Raw genomic sequence first — 24,579 nt, 5'->3', positions numbered from 1 at the left:
TAGTCCTTCAGGCACCACATTCCCACGATTCATAGCAAACATGATCTGAAGGACAGTTTTCGGGTGTGAAGCTGTTTGATCAGACAGGACGACACACACTTCCTGGTTAAACTCTCTGTTTATTAAAGTGTTTTGGGGAAAAAATATTCATATTAGAAACATTAACAAACTTAATACAAAAGTTAGAATGACAGGTTCTCAGAGTTACAAAAGTGAAAAGCAGTACGAGAGCTGACAATGCTGAAGGTGGGTTTTTATGTGGAACTGGGGTTTAAATAGTTCAACATTTAAAACAAACCTGCCAGCATCTTTCCTAAAAAGTAGACTATTCATGTTGTCCTGGAATGCATTTTGAATAAACTTGAATGTAAAAGTACGTCACTGTATCTCTTTACAATTACAGTCGGTTAAATAGGAATTAGAGTTGTTAACACAGACTTTTTCCTCATAAACAAAAAGAATCAACAACTGAAGAATTTATTAATGTAAAAAAGTACCAAATAGATTTATTTCCATTAATACATTGTAAACCAGTTAATAAACATGTTGACTTTACAAAATACATTTTATACAAGCGTTACATTTATATACATACGCAAGAGTTAAAGGAATGATTGCCTTTTAGAGCTGAGTCTGTTTTGCAGAGTTTCAACTGGTGATGCCACTGCTCCTCTTTTCACTCTAACACAATTTGCAGAGCCAAATTAGAATGTATATATTAACATCTGTACACTAAGTCCAAACTAACATGTCGGGTAGGCCACCTTGAAGTGTTCACTTGTCACAAACTGATTGGAAGTCTAATGATTCCTCCACATTCACACATAGAACAGTAAACCACCCACAGACATTGGTCTAGAAAATACATTTTCAAAAGTTCAGCTATGGCTTAAAGGACATTTTAAAAAGCAGACATGAAAAAAAATAAAGACATCTGAACTGTGGTCTGCTTGGAATGAATCCCACCTGTTAGCGTTTACCAACAGCTGAACACAGAGATATAATGCAACATTAAATAGAATTCAATCAAGTGTCATGTGCTGCTGATGGAGAAGACGGTCAACATGGGGTTATAATGCGCACGATACAGATATGTGCAAGTGTATGATAAAAAAATATGACAAACATGATGTAAACCTTGAAAAATAAGATTTATCTATGTTAATGATACCAGTGTTTAAGGCACAGTCTGTACAGTTGGGCTGCTGCTGCCGAGTAGACGTGCTGAAAATCTGCTCTTCCCCTGAATGCGCCTAAAAACATTAGTTGACGGCATTACAGCGTTTTTCCTGACCTGTTTAACAGAATTTGAAGCGTCTGATTTGACAGATTGCTTTTCTTTCATGTAATTTCCTCTAAATAGTGCAACTTGGCCTTCACCTCCAATGAAAAAACAAGGCTTTTGCCATTTATAAAGTAGCAGTCGTACCCCTGCCGTCTGTCTCAAGGATTCGCAGACCTGATGACACCCATTAAGAGTACTGCAAAAACTGCCGTCCACAACTGACCTCTGTGCACTTTGGTTCAAGGTCAACTCAAGTGTTGTACTTCCATTTGATTACTAGTCAAAACATCTTTCTCTACAAGCTGCTTCTTGACTTCAAAGGGACAGTTTTCACAGCATACAGATCCTTCACCAATGGGGGGCCAAACTCCATTCGAAAATCCAACATTTTAATAAGCCAACACAATGCAGAACTTGACGTGTGTTTTTTTGGGTGGGGAACTTGACAGACTTTTTATTAAATGCGTTTTTCTCCTAACATTTAGTCTCTGACTAGCGTGAGTTAGATTGTCACAACGTTCAGATTTGTTTTGTATTGAGACCAAAGTGTTCCATGTCTATTAATAAACTGTAAATTATTCAAATTTGTTTTTTTGGAAAAGTTATTTAACAATCTTATTTGTATTTTTCTTAATTTTTGTTTAATAGTATTAGTATTAATATATATAGATATTTACTGTAAATGCTTTCATTTCAGTAAGTCCTTTCTCAGGTCTGTTTTTATGCTGCCTTTTTCTGAACAACACATGACAATGTAGTAGTTCCCATTCTCTGCAGACTCAACAACTGTTAGCAGCCAACACCCAGCTAAAAACAACCAAAATATTTAGTTTCACTTTGGGTCTTATTACTTCACCTTTCTTCCTGTAAAATACAGCATTAAGGCCCGCAATAGAAGCATTTTTTGGATCAGTATTCTGTGGAATTATTTCAATCCATGTGAAGGGCAACATTATTACAAGAGACCTTTTTGAACAGAGCTTGGTTCTACCTTCCATCCATAAAAAATAAAATGGCAACAGAGCATGGTCAAGGTAAAATGATGACTTCAGAAATCCTTGGAGACCTTAGAAAAATCTTGCAGCCTTAGAACTCCTCATCCTCTGAGCTGAGATAGTTCTGTTTCTTCCTCACGTTCCAGTGCAAACACTGAGCCAGACTCTCAAACCAGTCATTGACCGGGTCCCGGAAACAGATGGAGGGAACAGGGAAGCAGGAAGTGGTGATGGTAATACTGGAACAGGGATGGGGAAAAAAACGTCAGATAAGGTTTTCTTTGTCTCACACAGGCTGAATGCAGAGTGATGAAAGAAAAGCCCAGGTATTTGCAATCGTAGAACAAAAGGACGTGTTGACACCATATGCAGTAACACCACTTCCTTGTGATGAAATACTGGCAGCTCATTTCGAGAACCAGGAAGGTGATTATGATTGGATGAGTTACATAAAGAAAGAAGGTGGATGTGGCTCAGTGGACACTCACGGCCTAAAGCGCATTAAGCAGGTTGATAAGGTTACATAAGAAAACCTGTAAGTGTTGAGGCAGCAGGTGAGGGAGTCGCTCACTCTGCGGACTTTGTTTTGCTTCATTTACTTTGTTTCACCTGTGTCACCTGTGCCGAGCAGCTCGATATGTGGACTAACCTGTCTCCGTGGCAGATCTCTTGTCTCTTCCTTCCATCAAATGATACCCAGGCTGTGTTTCTAGCGTCACATGACAGCATTATCTGACAAACGACAAGGAAAAAAGGCGTGCTATTTATAAAGGAAAAATGCCAAACTTACACCATTTATCAGAACAAGAAACTTCCCAATGGTCATTGAACTACTCATCTGATATTTTTTTGTAGTTGATGCATTTGATAAATGGATTGACAACATACTAAATAAAACCAAAAACACGTTTGTGACATTGCATGCTGCAAACTTAGCAAACTCTTAAAATGACATGCTGCAAATTCGGATCTGTTGTCAGGGTTAGGGTTAGCAAAGCAAACCACTTGATCAAACATCAGTGCGGATACCTTGAGTTCAACCCCAGCGGGCACCACGATGGGTCTGAAGGACAGCGAGTGTGGGCAGATGGGGGTGATCATGATGGCTGGGACGTTGGGATGGATCATGGAAGCTCCTGCTGCCACAGCATACGCTGTGCTGCCTGTAGGTGTAGATACTATCACACCTGAAGGGGACAAAGAGAAATATTCACTGTTTCACTGTGTCAGCCAAAGAAACTCCAGTACACAAGATATTTAACTGCATCTTCCAGGTAAGAAGTCCCCCAGGCTTACTCACTGTCCAGATCTGCTTCTATTAACTCTAAATTGTCACGGCAATGAGCAAAGAAACAAATGTTAGCTGCAAGAGTGAACATAAGAGTCTTCATGCACTCTGTATCACAATACAGCCAAATTCTCCAATAAAAGCTGGTTTCATTTACATAATTTTGCCATGCGGCCAATTGTTTATCTCTGAACTTTCATTTGCAGATTCCTTCCTTCCGGAAACGAATGAGGACAGCAGCAGCTCATTGGTTGTCACAGTTGAAACAGTGCGTTTAGAACAGGGCTAAAAACAGGGGCTATACATAGTAAAATCACCCATCCTTGTAATATTTTTATATGAAAACTTAAGATGCATTGTGGGGCCACAAAATGAAAGCTTCAACAACTTTGGAGTTAATAAACTAAACTGCATTGTGTCATCAGAAGGTGGTGCTATAGGCTACACCTGGCGCTAAAGGACCAGAAACAAAACCACCACTGCGTTCCAAATGACTTCCGTTCACCTTTCAGTAACCACTGCAGCCGCACTTACAAGTACATACAACTAGGACAAAGTACTTTGTCATAATATTGCGCCTTTGACCATCTTGCTTGCAGTGTAAAATCTCCTCTCTAAGTGCTCAAGGGACAGTACATTGGACTTGATGACCTCAACAGCATGCTGGCTTGCAAACTGTAACATCAGACCAACGATGTCAAACATCCTGGCATTTTTGGCATACAATATATTACCCACTATGCCACAGTAAAACTACTCTATTGTCTGGTTGTATGGATACTGGAACGTACTCCAGTTGTTTATCAACTGTCAAAAAACCTTGAGGAAGAAGAAAAACTAAATTTACATGGTAAATTTCACATTCACAAGATAGGAAGAAAAAGGCATTGTTTTTAGGCAAGTTGTAATAATTCTTTCATGTTAGCTGGTATTGGTCATATATGCTCCTTATGTCAGAACTTACTTAGAAAAGGAGTGTTAATTATCTACAAAGCATATTAATTGTTTTTCAGGAAAAAATTGGAAACCATTTACCAGACATAATTTTTTAAATTTTGCACAACTGGGGAGGGTTTTTTTCAAACTGCTTTTACTAACCTGACTGAAAATATGGCTACTCAAATTTTTGACTACCTTTCTGGATGGGGATCTTTGCATGCTTTAAATATTTTGCTGCAATTTTCTATAGCGTGTGTACAAAGTACACCAAGTACCCTGCTGTATGGGATGTGACAGCCAACGAGAGTCGCAGAGACTAAACTTTGACCCATCCTCAGACCTTCCTGTCTGGGCTGCTATAAAGTTTTACTCAGAGTGTATTAAATAAAGTAGCTCTCAGCCCAGGAAGACAACATACAGCAATGACCAGATTTATGTATTAGCACATTGTGACTCTTGTTTGAAGGAAAGAGTCGTACAGCATTTACCCAAACCAGTGAGTGTAAAGACACTCTGCCCACTCACCATCTCCCTGTACTGTTGTAATGAGGTGTCCATCCAGGAAGAGATCGACATTGGAGAGATAGGAGGAAGGTCCTCTGTCCACCACTACCTCATTCAGAACCTGAAACACACCAAATCAAAACTAATTCAAGTTGTAACTTGGAATTTCCAAGTTGCGTTACCCTGGTGACCTCCACTGCTGGCATGATTTCACTAACAGGCTCAGACCAGACATTGTTGGATTTGTGCCAGTAAAAAAAAAAATACTTGTTGGAGACCATTAACCTCTTTCCTGCAGTTGGAGCAACATATCATTCATGACAGCAGTTGTGTTGTTTATCAGCACGTTCAAAGCCTACAGGCAGCAAGGTGAAGACGGTTGAGTCATGATGATCACACCACATGGATGTGCCTTTGACCTATTTACAATGAGCCGAGTAGAATAGAGCTGCACCCTGTAGCCGACTGATAAATATTTTGGAGAACCCAGGTCTATAATCTAGCAGGGCTGGTATGTAAATCACTCATTGGACAGAACTATCAGTTCTACAGTTCAGGTCTTGGCAATCAAAGGGTGAATAATAATGTAGAGGTACTGAAATGGTGTTAAAGGTGTAGAGATTACCTGATACTGCAGGGCTTTGCGGCTACTTTCGATGTCCCCATTGGTCAGGATGATACCCTTTTCGTCCACTCTGGCTTTCTTCTCCCAGTTCTCTTTAAGCACCCGGACTTTCAAGCGACTTCGCAGGACAATGGCAGCATTACCTTTTACACAATACATATAACCATCCATTATCTCCACACCGCTTAATCCTCATTAGGGTCTCAGGAGGCTGGAGTGTATCCCAGCTGACTTAGGACACTCACATTCACACCTATATAATATATAATATTATAATATAATATAATATTCACACCTGGATAATTTAGAATCACCAATTAACCTCGGCATGTTTTTGGATCGGGGATCTTCTAGCTGTAAGGTCAAAGTGCTAACTACCAAGCCACTGTGCAGTCCACAGCACATATAGTCTTTGGCAAATTAAAACTGGAGCACAACCTCTGCTTTACAAACCAAACAGGGATGCTGAGTGTGTGGCTGATAGACAGGATAGAGAACATTTAGTTACCTTCAATAATTTGGGTGACCTGAGACTGGTAGGTGTCAAACTTGAAAGGTGTCAGAAAGCCCAGAGAACCCAGGTGGAAGGCCATAACTGGTGGAACGCTCTCCTACACATAAATAAACGAAGGAGCTTGTAGCAGTACATGTAAAAAACACACAAAATGCTGCATTTAAAGTGACAGAAGGAATGCCGGGCTGAATACCTGGAAGAGCGAAGATGCGTAAAGCAATGTTCCATCTCCACCAAGACAGATGATAAAGTCTACACGATTGGAGATGTCATCGAGATCTGACAAATATAAAAGACAAGAAATCACTTAAATCTGCTATAATAAAGTCATTTTTTAAAGACAGACTCCCCATATAATTGCAGTGAAGGTGACTGATTATCATACCTTCTCTGAAAGTGCAGAATTTCTTAGTAATGGCCCCGAAGTTTTCATCGTCTGATATAGCTGGGTCCTCCAGAACTTTTTTTTCCACGTAAACAATCATATTTTTTACCTATAGCAACAGCCAAGAAGACAAAAGCTTAGCAACAGCCATTTCATTTATCATTTTTTAAACAAATACTGACCATGTCCATGCTAGCAATAAAATGTTCAGTTGAGTCTGAATGGCTGTTGAAGCCTGATAATCTCTGTTAGCCAATTATCATCATGGTTGACACAGTCCTTTGCAGATGATAAAGTATTCAATTTAGGGGTGGGAACCATACATTGATCAGAAGAAAGATGGTATCATGATACAGTGATTCTGAGATGCTTGATTCATTGCAAGACAATCACCTACAACATAGAGCAATGTCTGTGGGGAAAAAAAGCAAACACCATTGCATTGTGGTGTCAATTTGTATTATTACTCTGCCAGGGAACGTGGTGGAGTTACGTGACGATCGGCGTTGGTTTGTCTGTTAGCAATATTATTCAAAAACAGACTAACGGATTTGGATGAAATTTTTAAGGGAAGGTCAGAAATGACACAAAGACAAGTGATTAGATTTTGGCAGTGATGCGGCTTATAGTCTGGATCCACGGATTTGTTAAAGATTTCTGTATCATTGCGAGATAGCAGCACAGTGTCACTGTAACTATGACTACAAGTGAACACTACTGCTGCCTGGTGATGATAACATGATTGTGATCCTACTACAAATTGACCACTGCAGACTTATCAGGACTTATCCATCGGAAATGACACAAGGAAGGAGCAGCCTTGGCAGAGTACTGTGCTGTCTGAGTGCTTTTCTTATTATTACTATTATTATTACTGTCAAATTTTAATGCTGTGTCAATGCAAACAGTTAGCTCTCAGATGTGCTTTGCTCTGCTACATAAGGAAAAAGAAAAGTTTGTTTGCATTAACAATCTGCAAGGGCTCGATCCCTGGTTCATAAACAGCCTACTATACAGTGACAACGGAGCCTCTTCACCCGTTGCTCAACCTGCAGGTGTACAGGTCTCCTGAGGAATGCTAGTCTGAGGCCACCTGAGCCTTCTGTCACCCTCAAACCTCTGCTGATGAAGGCTGAGGCCTGCTAGGACTGGTGGTTGTCCTTACAAGATGGGCTTTGTGGTCCACCATGTAAACAATACACTCCGTCCTGCCTGCTCCATGGGCTGACGGACTTGTTGTTGAATAAATAAATAACAAATAATCCTAGGTTTTACCATCTTTCTATATTTAATATGTATCAGGGGGAGATGATTCATTCATTCTTTTTTTTATATGTACATTTATTCATTTGTGTGTGTGTTTTCACTGCTTTGATGAAATGAAAATGATTATTTGTGCGCCTTGATAAACAGCGGTTAATTCAAATGAAATCTTTTCCTGTTGGTCTTTATTTAAAACCTATCAGTAATTGTTAATGTAGACTAAAATAAATATTAATTAATATTTTTTTTAGCTTTATTGCCCACTTCTAGTCCCACCCCTTATTCCTATCTGTGTAGCATCAAGGAAAAGGTCATGTATCACCATTTGAATACTGAAATTTTTGCCTAACAATAATAATAATAAAGAAGAAGAAGAATACTGACACCAGTGCTGATAGATTTTCTACTTTTTTTTGGTTGATCTGACAGGAAGGGGACAACATACAAAAAAGGTTCATGCTAATTCCACACCACCAACAAACACAAACAAGCTGCCACTGAGTGGTATCAGTCTTGGTACATAGTCTTACCTCGGTGAGAAATATGCAGAGCTCTTTGAAAGGCTGAAGCAGACTGGCATCTCGGATTTTCTTGATGACAAGGACACTTTTTGGTGGCTTGTTCCACGTCAGTCTCTGGCTGGCGGGGTCCTGAATGTGCCTGAATGTACAAATGGAACTATTACAGCTGGAGGAAAAAACAGACTTCTTCCTTTCAGCAAGAATTCTCCATAAAAAATTTAAATTAAATAAACTGGTTGACAGAGAGAGAGATGGATGATAGGTAGATTTTTACTTCAGTGAAGTTTTGGGACTCGAGCCACATACGTTAGTCAATGTACAATCTGTTAAGTGACTGAAGATTCCTAATGTTTATTGTCACCAGGATTTCTTAGTACCTATCCAATTAGAGGCGCAGGCTTACAGTTTAACATTGTTTCCACACACTTCTGACCCCACATGCTGTGTGCAGGGCCCTCACCTTAACTCAACTCCTGACAGTGTTCACAAAAGACAAAACTGTGAGACAGACAAGGTGGAAAAAATAGTTAGATTGCTGTATTGAGAGCAAAACTTAAACACAACTGATTTTAAAAAATGGCTATTACAAAAAAAATCCCGACAGCAGGTGAACATTGTGATGATGCCTCAGGAAAAAATATGCTAAAAAGCTTCTTCTTCAGTCACTTAAAAAAAAAAAAAAAGTGACTGAAGAAGAAGCATGAAATTCAGATTTCCCACGTGTTCTGAAAGGAAAAAAGTGACTCAGTTCAAAGGTTATTTAACAATACCAAAGTCTGTTGACTTTGGTTAGTTATGGCTGTCATTAGTTGCAGCACTGCCATACATATTAGGGAATTACTGACTGGATAATAGGCTGATTCTAGTTGCTGATACAATACTTCATTCTTGCAGTTCTCATGCAAGAATTCAGTTTTGAAACAGCCATGATTTTAATATATAATTCGATTTACAATTGCAAACATGCTTTTGTCTTTGTCACTTTTATGTAACAAATTTTAAAATGCTGCAATGTTAATGTGCTAATGTGTTACTACACATTTCCTTAGTCCCGCTACTTAACTTTCACATGAAAACTTAAGTAAGTAAGTAGGTAAATGAGGCAATGAAAATTTTAAGGTTTGTGTAATAGATTTACAGAGAAACTTCCTCTAGTACATATACTGTGACTTTTACACTAAAAACATGCTAAGACAGAGCAGTTTCAAGCTTCATTACAATCCGTTGTACATATCACTGAGACTAAATGAGAGCATGAGGACATTATTGGTAATCTGCATTTGCTCAAAGCAATTCATCCATTTAATGACATCTGAAACCAGAAACAACTTAATTTGTCAATTAAGTCGTGTGAATGCTTCAAGCCCATAATGCCAGAGGTTATATTCAATAAATGCTGTTAATAATAAACACAATTAATGACAACAGGCTTTGAAACTATTAAATTTATGAATATAGGGTTGGAATAGTTAAGAATTAATTATTAATGCATGTAACTAAATGATTAATTCTCTGACACAGCAACATTAACGATACATATCGTCTGTGCAGACTGTCATTCATCCAGATCGTGGTATATCTCAGTGCTACAACAGAGGCAACTGGACTTGCTTGAGTTTCTAGTCAGGGGACTCACCCCCACTCAGCCAGAATGGAACACGCCTTTAAGGATAGAGGTGAAACGCCTTCATGACACTCAAACAAGTCGGATGGCCTTTGTTTTAGCACATAAATACATCACACATGTTACATCATCTGGTGTGAATTCTTTATTGGAGGTGCAACTGAGTCTCTTCATAATATAATGTAACCAATTATGGCCCCACCTCATGCATTCAGGTCATATTACTTCTATGCTTCCATTACTCTTTTACAGTGATTTACTGTACTGATTAGTTTCAGGGCTATTATAATGTGACTAATAGACTGCAGCAATGTATCCATACCAACCGCGCATGTGGCCTACCATCTAATATAGTAGTCACTGGAAATCCTACAATACATTTGACTGTTGATAAAAATGCAGCGATTACACACTCACGCTGACAGTGATTACTTCAGGCTGCCACACTACACTTTAACCTGCCTTTGCACTTCTTCTGAATGATGCGACACATTGACAGAAGACCACACGGGCTTTCTCTCCCCCTCAACACGCTTCCATCCCCGCAAATAGCATAAGAAGGCAGCATCATTATGACATATCCAGTTCCTGTTTCTTTCAACACAGATTTAGCCAAGCAGTAATGGCTGTAGACCAGTCAAGTGTACTAAAACATCCCCAAAATGAACTGGATCTGAGTTTCCCAACAATGAACAGGTGCAAACATCTAAAACTCAAACTGTGCTGACCTGGTTTCAAATACAGTTGCATGAAACAAAGCAAAACTTCATTAGCATTTGAAACGGCGACAAGCTGTGATCTATTCATGAACAATTTCTCATCTGACCACTCAAAGCATCCACACCCCGACCTTCCCATTCATTCAACAACACTGCTCTGTCCCAACCACAGCGCCATGCTGTAACAACAGCCGGCCTGTGATAACACACAATCACGAGCACTTTTAAAACGTTGATACAACACAATTAAACCTTGATATCACGCTGGAGTCCAAATACACAATACCCCAACCTTGCACTCTCAGGACAAATATATGTTTTTGTTCTATGTTCCAATTACTTTAAAAAAAAAAAAAAAAAAAAAAAAAAAAAAAAAAAAAACGAAGAAAGAAAGAAAAAAAAGGAAAAACTATTCTCTGCTTTGTCTGAACCTATGAAGCATAGCCTCGTTGTTACATCAGTTAAACATTACCATTAGCTCACGGCAGTGAAACTCTGCATCTGGCTGGCAGTAAACTAATGTGTCAGTTAATACTTTACCTATCAAACATATTCTCTCTGCTGATACAAAGACAGGGAAGATGCTAGAAGGTCTTCTCACCATTTCCAGACTCTGTTCTCACTGTGGCTCCCAGAAGCCTCCTGCAGTCCATACGAGTTGATCTTCATGGTTGTACACATGTAAGGAGGATGCTGCTTCAGTCTGACTCAGCTGGAGAACGGGGCTCTGTCCTGGTGACCCGCTCTGACAAAACAACTCATTCTGTCTCTAACAACTTCCTCGAATACTACACATTATAGAGCAGCTTTAGCAACAGAGTCACTTCTTGCAGTCAAGCTGTGAGTCAGCCTCAGGCTGTCTGAGAGTCTCTCCATGTGCTGTGGTCAGGCCCTGCAATCAGCTAATAACCCCTCGAGCTGGATTCACTCGGGCTATATTTGTCCCCGTGAGGACTTAACACTAAACCTTCCTGGTTGCATTCTGCTGCTGAATTAACGCTCTCACTCATCTTAAGGTTGACTTCATCTCAGCCCCGCCCACTCAGCTGTGCTGAACCCGCCCATTTCAGGGAAGGGCTGTCCTTGTTTGACAGGTATGATTCACTGAAATCCAACACTGAAACAACGCTGGCATAGCTGCTCCTAAAACTAGTATATTCACTGTAATGACAGGTATTTTACCACCAAGTATAGCAATTATCAAAGCGTTAAAGGTGACGCATGGTAAACAGATATACCTTTTTTAAGGTTTACATTTCAGTATAAAACAAGTTCAAGTACACCTGAGCTTGTTTTATGGCTCTTATCCAGGTTATTTTCTCCTGACTAGATCCTTGTTTGTGTTATATCTACTGTCAGATGTACGTCGCTTTGGATAAACGCGTCTGCTGAATGACATTGTAGAAATGTAGCAGTACATCAAAAAACAAAAAAAAAAGATCCCTGTCAATTACCTAATATTGTGTGCAAATAATGTAATTCTGCGTTATGGGAATACATCATGATGTACTTCAGCTTTGTGATGTTTCATTACAGTAAGAAAACTGACTTGAACATAGCCAGTTCTGTTCATATACATTACGCAGCTATTTCGGATAATAAACTTCCTTATTGGTAGTCTTTGTCTGGAAAACTAAAAATGCATAGTAGCATTACATATAAGATTATCCATGGTATAATGGGAACATGCATTGCAACTTCAGTTTATCATGCATTAGAGTAAAATAAGCAACATAAAACAAATAAGGTGTGGTATTCAAATGTAGTTCAGATATCCCCTAGAAAAACTGCCCTTTATATCCCAGTGATAATTTGACATTACAGTGTATTCTTGAACATTCAGGACAACCTGAAGTGGAACCAGTCTTTCAGCTGTTTGATGAATGGTAACTGCTTCAACATCATTTCCACAGATCAGATTGTATGACACTTTTTGTTCTTGCCTTAAATGAGCACACAAATATGTTCAGATGTAATCAAAGCCACTGGTGTAATTAGTTTTTGTGAAAACTCTGCAATCAGGAGTAAAAACTTAATTAACTAGACAGAAGATATTCAACAAGTTGCAAGGCTTGATTTATTTTTCTGCAAATAGGCACACATGGGTATGAGATTGCCGGACATGAATGTGACGACGGGGGAACATTCTCTTCTTAGTCAAAAACAAAGTGTCCATCTAGCCAGAGCAGTATCACAACCACACCCTTCCACAGAGGATCACATAAGTGGTGTGGGTCCTGTTTGGAGGGTCTAAATTGTGGCTATTTTACTTTTAAACCACCTTTCTATTGCCTCATGCACTAAAGCACAATGGCTATTGCCGACAGTGACTGCACATATAAAATCGAATTTATTTAAAATGTAATATATTTGATAACAGGGAATGTGTGGAACTAGGCCTAAAGGTACCATAGTCTGGCCTTTATTTGGAACAAAGACAGCCTGGTTTTACTACTTTTAACCTGTCTAGCCGCTTTAAGGGAGCTAATCCTTCAAATACAGCATCCTGAAATAGTCAGGGCTGTGAGACGCTTACATGACTATGAGAGTCAACAGACCAACAACATTCTGGCCAGTCTTTGACTGGAAGACGTCAAGAGTGTTTCATAACTCTGACATGACAGAATGTGTGTTATCTTTGACACAATAAACTAGTCCTACAACAAAGATCTACGTACCTTTATGAGGTCATCAACTTGTGTTGACAGTGTGTCAGAATGGTGGCAATATGATTGTGTGTGTAGGAAGTTGTGTTGATGAATTGCATTGTGTTATATACTTACCGGTAAACAAGATATGTTACATTGCTAGTTGCATAGCATTACATCTAGAGGCTTATAACTGTATGAAGCGAACCAACGCCTTTCTTACATTGTCTCAAAAGCTGAATGTTAGAAGCTTTATAAAGATAGTGTTTATTGTATTTGATTAGGTCCTATGTAACAGACAGAGCTTTGGAAACAGCTAGTAACATTATGTCGTCAAAGTACAATATTAAAATATTTCCTAATGTTTGTAGAGATTCAGAGACACAACACACTGAGAAAAAGAGTGATTTCCTAATTATAGTGAAAAAAAAAATCACAGAACTATTTAAAATCCTTCTCCTTACATACAGACATTAATAGTTCATAGTTTCACCTCATAGTTTCATTTTATTGTATCATCTTATTCCAATAGAGCACTCAGGTTGCAGGCTGACCTGTGGTTCTTCGAGTACACAAAACTGGAATTGGATGCAGAGCCTTCAGCGATCTGATGCCTCTCCTGTTGAATCAACTTTCAGTCTTAAGATTAGACTTAAAGCGTTCTTTTTTGAATTAAGTTCTGCTCAGTTGACTTTAAAACATCCCTAGTCACGTTACTTCCATGATGCACTGGGCATTTCTCCTCTACTCTTCTCCATACATATATAAGCCTCTTTTCATGTAATTAACTTTGTGTCTCCTCTCTCTTCCCCATAGTTTGTGTTTTATCATCTCAGTCCTCTCTCCTCATACCTCTCTGCAGGTGCCTCTGGCTCTGGAGCTGCAGGTTTCTGATTTATGGCCGTCAGTGCTGCCAATCGGCCCAGTGCTTTTATTTCTTTAATGCTAATCTTTTCTTTCTTACTTCTCCTCTTATCTCAGCTGTTTGAGGCAGACAACCACCATCCCCGAGTTTGGTTCTATCGGAGGTTCCTTCCAGTTAAAAGGGAGTTTTTCTTCCCCATTGTCATCAAGTGTTGCTCAAGGGGAAATTATGTAGTTTCTCTCTAAAACACTGTAAGATAGTGACCTTAGTATAAAGTGCTCTGAGATGGCTGATGACTAAGTATAACATAAATAAATCTGAAATGAAGTGAAAAGCCAGGATTTTTCTCTACCCCATAATACTGAGCAGTAAGAAAGTTAATTCATGTGACAGTGACAGTTTTCTTTTCTCATTCTGGCTCTGTACTACAGCATATTGGAGTTATTTAAGGTGATCATGAGGTCAAAAATGTTAGCGTTGTGCTGTAATACGAGGGGACAAGTAAACTGTTATATATCATAACATTACAGTTGTCATATTTACAACCTGCTGGCAAACACAAACAGCAGCATACATCCTTAAAGTCTTCTGTCATTGGGCTCCTTCAGGCCTTTACTATTGGATGTCTTCCTTTCTTGCTTTTTTCAGTATTTATATCAAAACAATTCTTTTAAAATACCTCAATTTGAGACATTTTTTAACAAAATCGTTTTTGATTGTTAGATATTGTTCAACACATAGCTGAATGTACACTTATTAATGTCTGTAAGAATAGATGTGTAGCAGGACACGCCTTCTAAACATTTACGCAATGTGACCCAGGAATCTGTGAAGCCAAATCGTGGAAATTTTTTGACTGGTCAAATCAGTCACCTGACCTCAAACTGCCCGAGCATGTCTGACTTGCTGTAGACCAGAATGAAAGAAAACAGCCCCTGAAACCTGCAGCTGTGATACTTACTGCAATGTGTCTCTTGCACCAAGCATAAAAAGTTGTCCAGTAATTATAGCTGGCAATATATGCCTTATCTTGTTTACTTCTTTTTTTTTTTTTTTTTTTTTTTTTTTTTTTAAATCAGAAGTGATAACTATTTGATTGTACATTTATTTCAATGTGAAGCCAATGCGGAATGTAGGGCAAAGTGTACTGATATGGCTGGCTTTAAAACTCCTTGGCACTCTGTTGAAATTGATTCAAGGGTGTGTTTAGGGTGTCGCTGACCATTTTAACGATGACTGGACATTATTTTCTGCAGCCAGTCCTTGTACCTGGAGCAGTATCACTCAACACATGAAATTCAGTTTGAAGAAGATGCTGTGAACCCCTGTATGAGCAACCTTAAACTATCTTTATTATTAACCGCCTCTATGATGATGCAAATTAACTGACAATGTTAATTTAACATAAAAAAAACTGTTAGTGTATCCATGAAGCACAACTTTGGTTTCAATTTTTCACCAAAACAAAAGCTAAAGAATAAATATATATTGCCATATACTGTATTTTTTTTCCTGACATGGAAGTTACACAAGAGGGTATTAGGACATTTAAACTGAAGACTGGGCTTCAAATCTCATAAAAAGACAGTTTAGGAGAAGCAACAGTACATATTCATAAGTTATATGTAGAAAAATACGCAGGTGAGCATTGGTTTCACTGGATTTGCTTCTTTGAGACACAAGTGATGTACGTTTGCCCCAGGATGCTCAATATTTTTATGGACAAAATTAAAAACAGGTTTCATTGTTTGTTTATGCATACTGACATTCTCTCTGTAGTTTGGTTTAAATTACTCAGCAAGAGCCTAATATAGTTAGCTGGTTTCAAAGGGGTTATGGCTGGTTAGCATGTTGTTCTGTCATGACTTCCACTGTATGTTCAGCTACTGTATGTTAAAGGTTCCCACCAATCATGCGTGGAGACATTTGAAATGACTCTGCTTTGCATATTTAACCCTCTGACCTCACAGCAGTTTCTGGATGATTTTGCTGCACCTCAAAGAGACTCTTGCTTTACTAAAAAAACAAAAAAAACCCCAACAACATGTGTCTCCTATCTGCTCTTCAGTTCAGTTCAGTCCAGCTTAGCTAAAAAGTCCTTGAGTATTTGCTCCATGACTGTTGGTTTCAACCAAGTCACTGGCTTCATGGTCGTAAATCTATAAAGTGCAACTGAAAGCGTGCATTAACAGGAGCTGGCAGTGGGAGCTGCACGTGTGAAAAATAAGTTATTTTCAAGTTGATGAGAGCCATTGTAGTAGAAGTGTATGCTGACAGAAGTGATATAACTGTTTTAGCCATTAGGTGTGCAGGTAGGCTTCAATTTCAGTGTAATCTTTATCCAAACGCTGCGTACCCCAGGATAGGAAACGTTAAAACATTGTCTCTCTGGCTCTCCTCGGAAAAGGCTAGTTAGCAGCTATGAGCCAAGCTCAAGAAAAGACACTTGATCTAAAACCAGAGGTCATCTGAGCCATGGATCCAGAAAGGCATGCTCTTGTTAAGCCAACACAGGCCCAACGGCAACACCAGCAAGTGGTTCTATGGTTTTTTTGGTGATACACAGATTAAAGTCTGAATGCTATTCAAATTTGTACCCTGACTCATGACTGCAACAGAAAATGTGATTTAAAAAAGAAACAACAAAACTGTCTGTGTGGGACTTACATTACTGCGTGTGGATTCTGCAGCATGCATGCCTTCGGGCCGAATGTGGTCACGGGGCTTGGTCCATGAAGTGACTGAGTCCTCCTGACAGAGAGGAAGACAAACATACCGTTTTAAGGAACCTTCACAAATATGCAAATGATGACAAACTATTTTTACAGTGTAGAAAGTAAAAGTTACAATATACACAGTACAGAAGGCTATGTACATGACACAATGTTGTGCATAGAAGTTGTTCTCCTGCATTTAGTGTGTTATACTTATCATTTACAGAACATTGTAAGCTGAGAACAGCCAATGCTATACATCCTTGTTTGGACATGAAGGTCTCTAAAATTCCCAAATTACTGAATGCATGTTTTTGTCAAAATTCTCATCAAATAAATTTCACTTTTCATTTCTGTTTTCAAGAAAAAAGAGAAGTGATACATGTTGTGTTTGAGACATACAGAAACAACTTACAGCTTTCACTATTTAATTCATCACCAGGCAACATCAGATTATTTGGTTCACTGTCGGTCACGTTTTGTGATCACCTACCTGTGACAAACTGCTACACTGTCTAATACATTACATCAAATTAGAATGTGCTATATGCAGTGGATCTAGCATTTATGCTGCGTCAAGGCCCTTGGAAAATGGTAACAAGGTATTGTGAAACATCTGAAAAACAAATACTTTTATCCATCATAGCAGCATGGAAGATACCATATCAGTAGAGGTTGAAATGAAGTCAAACAGTTTTAATAACCATTAATATTCACAGAACAGGTATTTTTATCTTGTCTGAAGCTCATGACCACAGACGAAGCTGCTCTTACAAAAGCGGAAGAGTTTGACAAAGTGTGTCTCTATTGGGCTTTGTTAAAACAACGTGACTGTAGTTGGGGACTGTTTAGCAGCTCTTAAAGCTGCAGTAATCAATATCGTCATATTAATACTTGAAGAAAAGGAGATTTGCTCACAGTGACAAACACAGAGAATCATCACCACCTGTGCAAGCTCTATAGTGTTTGTTTACCCTGGTTTAGTTCAGTGAATTGGTATGACAATGACAGAAGTCAGCAGTCTTTAGTGACAACACTTGTACTGCGTGTCTGTCAGCTTGTGTTGGAGTTCTTTTTCCCTCTAGTGGAGAAAAAAACGTTAATGCACCTTTAACATTGCTACATTTACCCACTTAACCAAAGCGGAAGGAGAAATAAGAGGAACTCTGCCGCTACAGCACATGAAGGACAATAAAAAGATGCACTGCACAACTGATTTAATGGGTTTATTATACAAAGACCTGATACAGCTATTAATGTATGTGTATGTCTATGTATGTCTATATATGTTCAAACATATTTGAGAGAAGAAAAAGCCTGCACATTTACCCACAGAATCCGAATCCAACATGGGATCTCCATTAGGTTGTGTTTTAGTGCTCCTCCTCTGATTTGGTCAAGACAATGACACATCAAATACTTTGTTAAGTTATGCTAACTCTATTTTTATCCCAGGGTTTAAACTAACCTTAGATGAAGAGTTTAAAAACCTGTTGCCAAATTAAGATAGACCCAATTCTAATGTATTTGTGGGAGTGTATTTCAACATCTTGGACAAGTGTGGTCTTTTCAGTGACTTCTCCTTGTAAGAAACCTCAAACAGTTGCTAAAACATACATACAAAATCCTTGCAACACCTACAGTGAACAAACGGGTCATGGTTTAAATATTATGTTTCCATGAAGTCGCTTCTGTGATGGCTGCAGGAACTGAACCCACACATGCACATTTCACAAATGTCTGAGGTGGTGCAACACAGATCATGTCACAAGGCTGTGTCCAAAACATTTCTCACGAAACCTGGGGCAACTGCACTTGTTCTTAAACACTGCACAACAGCATCTCTGTCAGGTTACTGTGGACAACTTGAACAGTGGGGCAAAAATATCGTGCCATCGATCCTCTGCATTGCTGCTCACACCTCAGTGTGTGTCAAGAACTCTTTACCACTAGGGATGTTGGCTTTTTTTCCCCCAATAACCGATATGCTGATATTGTCCAACTCTCAATTTCCGATTCAGATATCAACCGATACCAATATATGTTGGCTTGTAAATAATTCTAAACCACAGACATATTGTTAGTCAGGCACAGCAGGCTTGTTACCGCAGCCACACTTGCAAGGCTTAAAGTGAAAAATAATCATAAGCCTGAATTTTTTTGCAGATTATAAAGCTGGTTATAGATTATAGTAACACCGAAAAAAGGCAGTAGGTTGTGGTAGGTACTCCATCTGACTACAGCATGGTGCAAATATATTGTTTAGCAACCAATCAGTAAAAGACATGGAAAAGGACACTGATTCACCTTTAAACAATATGTACACCATTGGCACTATTTATTCTGAAATATAGCTACAGGGCAAAGCAAAAAAAAAAAGAAAAAAGAAATAAATAAAAAGTATAGTTTATAACAGCAAACTATAGTTCAGTTGAAATAATACCAAAAAACTTTAAAGTGCTCTAAGAACTGGTAACTTAATCAGAAATAAATAAGAAAATAGAAAATAAACAAATACAGTTTACTATAGCTCAGTTCAATTAAAAAACCATTTACAGTGCTACAAGAACTGGTACGCTGAATCTTTATTTTGTCTCATCTATTTCTTCTTTCTTTCTGACATCTTCTACTTCTTCCGTAAGTGTTGAGGCAATGTTCACTCTTCCGTCTGCCAGATGTTGAGTTACTCTGGCCGCATCATCGTCAAAAAACTAACAAGCACATTCAGAATTTTGTCCAGGCTCTGGCTAGTGGTTTCGTCAATATACAATGAAAACATACATTTTTGCGCTTTTCTTAAATACTGGTGCTATGCCATGTATAATTATGGAACCAACACGCTGATCTGACACGGACAGTTTTGACAAAGCATTTGTATCTTCAGCACAGATGAACGAGTGGCTGAGATCTGGTGAACGAGAAGCCGTGTCCTGCAACGAACGTGCACACGCGTATTTTTAAAACTCACAAACCCGGTACCTCAGCGGTGGATGTTGCTTCCGGTAAACGAGTTGTGAGTTTCAGAGCGGACTGCAGCTCTGTGGGTCTGACTCCTGACGTGACACCACTGTTCTGCCGCTAGTTGCGTACATCAGTTTTTAGGAGCACATGGTACAGAAGCAAGCACCTGGCCCCTTCAGTTTTTCGCACCAGCAACCAAAGGGCTTGCCGTCTCTGTTTAACTCTTCCAACCACGGGAAGCGCCATTTATTTTTACTCTGCCAAGGAACGCGGCGGAGTTCTGTGACGGCGTACATCTGTTCCTCCGTCTATTTGTCTGTGAGCAACATTACTCAAAAAAGCGGAATAACGGATTTGGATGACATTTTCAGCGAAGGTCAGAAATGACACAAGGACTAAGTGATTTTGGCAGTGATGCGGCTTATAGTCTGGACCCACGGATTTGTTAAAGATTTCTGTATCACTGCGAGACAGTACCACGGCGTCACTGTAACTATGACAACAAGTGAACGCTACGTCAGCTGCAGACGATCACATGACTGTGTGATCCTACTACAAATCCACCGCTGAGGACCCATCAGTCGGAAATGATACAACGACTAAGCAGCCTTGGCGGAATACTGCGCTCTTTGATTTTCTTGTCAAGTCCTTTATCTAAGAGGACGTCTTTCCCTGGCTTCAAAAATCTGTTCTCCACGCTCCTGATATCAGCGTACAGAACTCCGTGAAATCGCGTGGCACCCGCTATGGACTCACCTGCAGCTGAAGCTCAACGTCTTTCTCAGACCCGCCCCCACTCTACTTCCCATTTATTAGTTTGGTTGAGAGCAAAAGCTGCGTTCCCCTCATTCCATTGGTAGACGAACTCAATTGGCAATGTGGTCCTATCTTTTTTCCCGAGCCAAAAGCCGGCGCCGCGTGCTGGAATACTTTAAGTCATGCAGTAAAATATCGGAACATCAGGAACATCCACATCTAGACATGGTGGACAAGGTGAACAGTGGAGCAAATGTGGATTTCCTTAAATATCGTGATATCGGGCCTCTGCATTGCTGCTCGCACCTCAGTGTGTGTCAAGTACTCTTTACCACTCAGGTGACTAGTAATAAAACGTCATCTTAAATCCTTGAGGCAACACACTGGGTGACGATGGCATGACTGGACAACAGCAAAAATACCAATAGTGAAATGGAAATACAACAACTCCAGGCATGGCTGCTTTGCGGTTAGTTCATACAGGGGTCACCAGTCTAAGAAGAAAATATCTACGTAAGGTGGTGACGAGTAAAGACAACAGCTGATGGCTGGTCCGGGTTAATGCAGCTAATGTCCAGCCAATTGCACATATACCAGTGAGACCATGATCCTATATTCAAGGGCTGCAGGACATATGGTTTCTTCAAACTTTTTGTTGCTTGATTCTAAAAGAAGATTCTACTGGTTCTCAATTTTCGTGGCTGATTTATAAGAGAGGTCTATCTGACAGAACATAATTGACTCAGAATTAAGGGTTCTTGGATACACTGACTTTTTCAATTTACTTGCACTGAAATAGAAGATTTGGCTGTAGCTATCATTACTATCATAATTTTGGCTTTCCACAATTAAATGAACACAATTGGCAGTGATACTGATGTTTAAAATGCTCCGCTCATAGGAAACCGTCCATGAAGATAAAAATCCCCTGGTTTCACCTTGGCTATATACTACAATTCAAAAGTTTGGGGTCATTTAGAAATGTTCTTATTTTTGAAAGAAAAGCAGTTTTTTCAATGAAGGTAACATGAAATGAATCAGAAATACAGTCTAGACATTGCTAATGTGGTAAATGACTATTCTAGCTGGAAATGGCTGATTTTTAATGGAATGTCTACATGGGGGTACAGAGGCCCACTTCCAGCAACCATCACTCCTGTGTTCTAATTAAGGTTGGTCCGAATAGCAGTTTCTGGGATTCGGATATTCGTCATTAATTGGGGCAAATATTTGGTTCGGTTCACTATGTCCGACGGTAGGGGTGTTGTGGGGGCGGGGTTTAGATCCATATTTTCGGATCTCTAAATAAATATTTGGATACCACCGTCACAACCAAATATTCGGATATTCGGGTCCAGCCCTAGTTCTAATGCTACAAGGTGTTAGCTAATGGTGTTGAAAGGCTAATTGATGATTAGAAAACCCTTGTGCAGTTATGTTAGCACATGAATAAAAGTGTGAGTTTTCATGGAAAACATGAAATTGTCTGGGTGACCACAAACTTTTGAACATCGTGTATATGGCATTAGAACTCCTTATTCCACTCTTTTCAAAGTCATTTTTGATCACACACGTCTGATGTCAATATTGATCAAAACTAATGGTGATTATCGTTTTTGCCATGATTGTGCAGCCCTAGCCAATGATGTTTACCAGAAACAGGTACTCAGTTGTGTCTTGCAACTGTTGCCACCACGCAAGATTACAAGACAAAGATTCAAAGCAAGAATTATTTCAGGTAACTGCCTGTATTACACCATATGTTTCCAAATGGTTTGCACTCAAACAAAACATCTTCAGCTTTTTAAATCAGTTTTTTCTCATACAAATGCACTATCCTCAGGGATGAGAATGACAAATGGAAAAAAACTCGGAAAATGTCTGCCGAAGCCCCCTTACCCCTTATCGTAATCACCCTTTTGTTTTTCTTCCAAATATCAAGCAGCCCCATTTAGAATACGAGTTTACAGGTTTTATTATCTAAGAGAGGAAGGAAATCAAAACAAATACAGAAGAATTGGTTCTTCTGACCTTTAGTGTTAGACTCAACAGGCATGTCTGCACCTTTATAAATCCTGTTTACACATCTACCTGTACTCAGAGGAGTTGCAGGCTGAGGAGGTGCTCAGGCTGCGGGTCTTTCGGTTGCGTCGAGCCAGGTTACGGCCGGAGACCTCCCCTCCGTCACACGTGGAGCAGCAGTATGGGGCAGCCTCCACTTGCATTTCTTGTCCACCATCCATCTCGGCGTTTACTGACAGACAAATCAATCATTCATGAAGCCAGAGTCATATATGAATGAGCTAACAGTCATCTGGCAGCTTTGCAGAAGCACAGCTATTAATGTATGTGTATGTCTATGTATGTCCATGCACAGCCCGATTATGGGGCTGTGCATGGATCAGACGCTGTTCCAAATTTCATGGGGAAAAAAATCTATGTAATAGATTCTTCAAAAGTGCAACTTAGACAATATTCTGCATTCTGTATGAATAGCCCGTGATTTACAGCATTAATTCAGTAGTTGGGGGGAAAGTTAAAGGAAACTAAGAGCTAGACTAGGCTAAAGACTCAACACAAACTCCGATGAGTGTAACAGCTGTATCCTCTCTGAAATGATCTAGTCTACACCAGTTTAGATATGGTGGTTTTTGATTCGGACCTGGTTAATGTGGTTTACACAGTGTAATCTGCCTTTTTAACATTAACAAACAGAATAAAGATTGTACAAATGTGAAAACAGGCTTAACATCCTATTAAGGCTCTACTTAAAACATCTAACATGATTTTACATAGCTAAAATGTGGGACGAAAGAGGGAATCGGTCGCTTACAATCTGTAATTAAGTTTCCCTCAACTGTGAAATTGGACAGTAACGTCCGTTATTCCAATGACAAGAGGTCCTGTGCAGTTGAACCAGCATCGATAAATCTGTACTGCATTTCTGGAAATGTGTTATGTTTAGAGGAGCGTACAAGTTTCACTAAATTTAAATGATATTAGCTGAAGTGTTCTCTGTCACGTGAGGTCACCGTTGCCAGCTGGATAAGTAGCTGTAACTTAGCTTATCCAGTTTCATAATTATGCTACACGGCGGTAGGCTAGCAGCCTCGTTATCACCAAAGCTAGCTCGCTTTGTAAATTCTCCGTTTTTCAGAAAGTCTGAGCATTAAACGCCACGAAAAGTCCTGCTCTGACATGAGCGGGTGAATGGTGACGGGTCCAGATGGTAGAATATTCTGAGTGAGCTAACTAAGCTAGTATTGAGCTAGTTAGCCGGCTAAGCTAGTAGTCAGTCGTGCTCAAGATAAGCCGTAGCATCCTCCATTCCCAACACTACCTTTTAGCCGCAACGTTACGGGGGAAGACACGGGTTTGGAGAGCAGCAGCCTGCCGTGGGATCAGAGCCTCGCCATTACCAGGTGAAATAACAGCGTTACACCACCTTACTTCACAGTCAACAGTCAGCTCATCGCTTCCTGATACTGAGCGACCAATCACAGGCTCCCGCCTCCATGATGTCATATCGTAACGACTTCAAACCAAACACAGCTGTCAGGTTGCATCACAACTAACAGTTAACTAACGCTGTAATTACAGCATTATGTCACAGGCTTAAACTCGCAAGCTGCATTTCGCATTTAAATTAAACTGAAGCCATTTATCTGTTGATTGAGTAACCTGATTATTCCCTACAAACATACTTTAACAGACATCATGTTAGAAGTTCTGTTTCGAGATATATATATATATATATATATATATATATATATATATATGTACACAACACCAGTCAAAACTTTAGACACCATTTCTCATTCAATGCTTTTTATTTATTTGTGTTATTTCCTACATTGTAGATTAATATTGTAGATTAACACTTTTCGCTTTACAACATAATTCCATATGTATTCTTTTCTAGCTTTAATGTCTTCAGTATTAATCTACAATGTATAAAATCATGAAATAACAA

At 39.3% G+C, this 24,579-nt stretch overlaps 1 protein-coding gene across 2 annotated transcripts; it reads right to left on the bottom strand.

Annotated features, from left to right (window-relative positions):
- Window positions 1–99: 99 nt before the first annotated feature.
- On the bottom strand, window positions 100–24,106 carry nadka (NAD kinase a). Of its 2 annotated transcripts, XM_023264517.3 has the most exons (12): window positions 23,947–24,106; window positions 22,698–22,860; window positions 16,843–16,926; window positions 8,329–8,458; window positions 6,536–6,644; window positions 6,344–6,429; window positions 6,145–6,247; window positions 5,637–5,779; window positions 5,033–5,132; window positions 3,310–3,467; window positions 2,930–3,012; window positions 100–2,519 (listed from the first exon to the last, which is right to left on the bottom strand). In XM_023264517.3, the coding sequence occupies exons 2-12, from the start codon at window positions 22,847–22,849 to the stop codon at window positions 2,372–2,374; spliced, it is 1,296 nt and encodes a 431-aa protein (XP_023120285.1). In that variant the 5' UTR covers window positions 22,850–22,860; window positions 23,947–24,106; the 3' UTR covers window positions 100–2,371. The 2 variants fall into 2 exon arrangements, with proteins under 2 accessions (XP_023120285.1, XP_035801456.1); XM_035945563.2 differs by lacking the exons at window positions 16,843–16,926; window positions 22,698–22,860; window positions 23,947–24,106 and adding an exon at window positions 11,264–16,791.
- Window positions 24,107–24,579: the final 473 nt, after the last annotated feature.

The sequence above is a fragment of the Amphiprion ocellaris genome, chromosome 8, assembly GCF_022539595.1.
Source record: "Amphiprion ocellaris isolate individual 3 ecotype Okinawa chromosome 8, ASM2253959v1, whole genome shotgun sequence".
NCBI classification, from domain to species: Eukaryota; Metazoa; Chordata; class Actinopteri; family Pomacentridae; genus Amphiprion; species Amphiprion ocellaris.
The sequence above is the reverse complement of the archived record's forward strand: the minus strand, read 5'-3'. Positions and strand labels throughout refer to the sequence as shown.

Excerpts from the sequence above, each read along its gene's own strand:
- nadka (XM_023264517.3), bottom strand. The coding sequence starts at position 22,849 with ATGGATGGTGGACAAGAAATGCAAGTGGAGGCTGCCCCATACTGCTGC. Across the intron at positions 6,430-6,535 it reads ATTCTGCACTTTCAGAGAAG|ATCTCGATGACATCTCCAAT; the intron begins GTATGATAATCA and ends TATATTTGTCAG. Across the intron at positions 5,780-6,144 it reads GGTCACCCAAATTATTGAAG|GTAATGCTGCCATTGTCCTG; the intron begins GTAACTAAATGT and ends ATTGTGTAAAAG.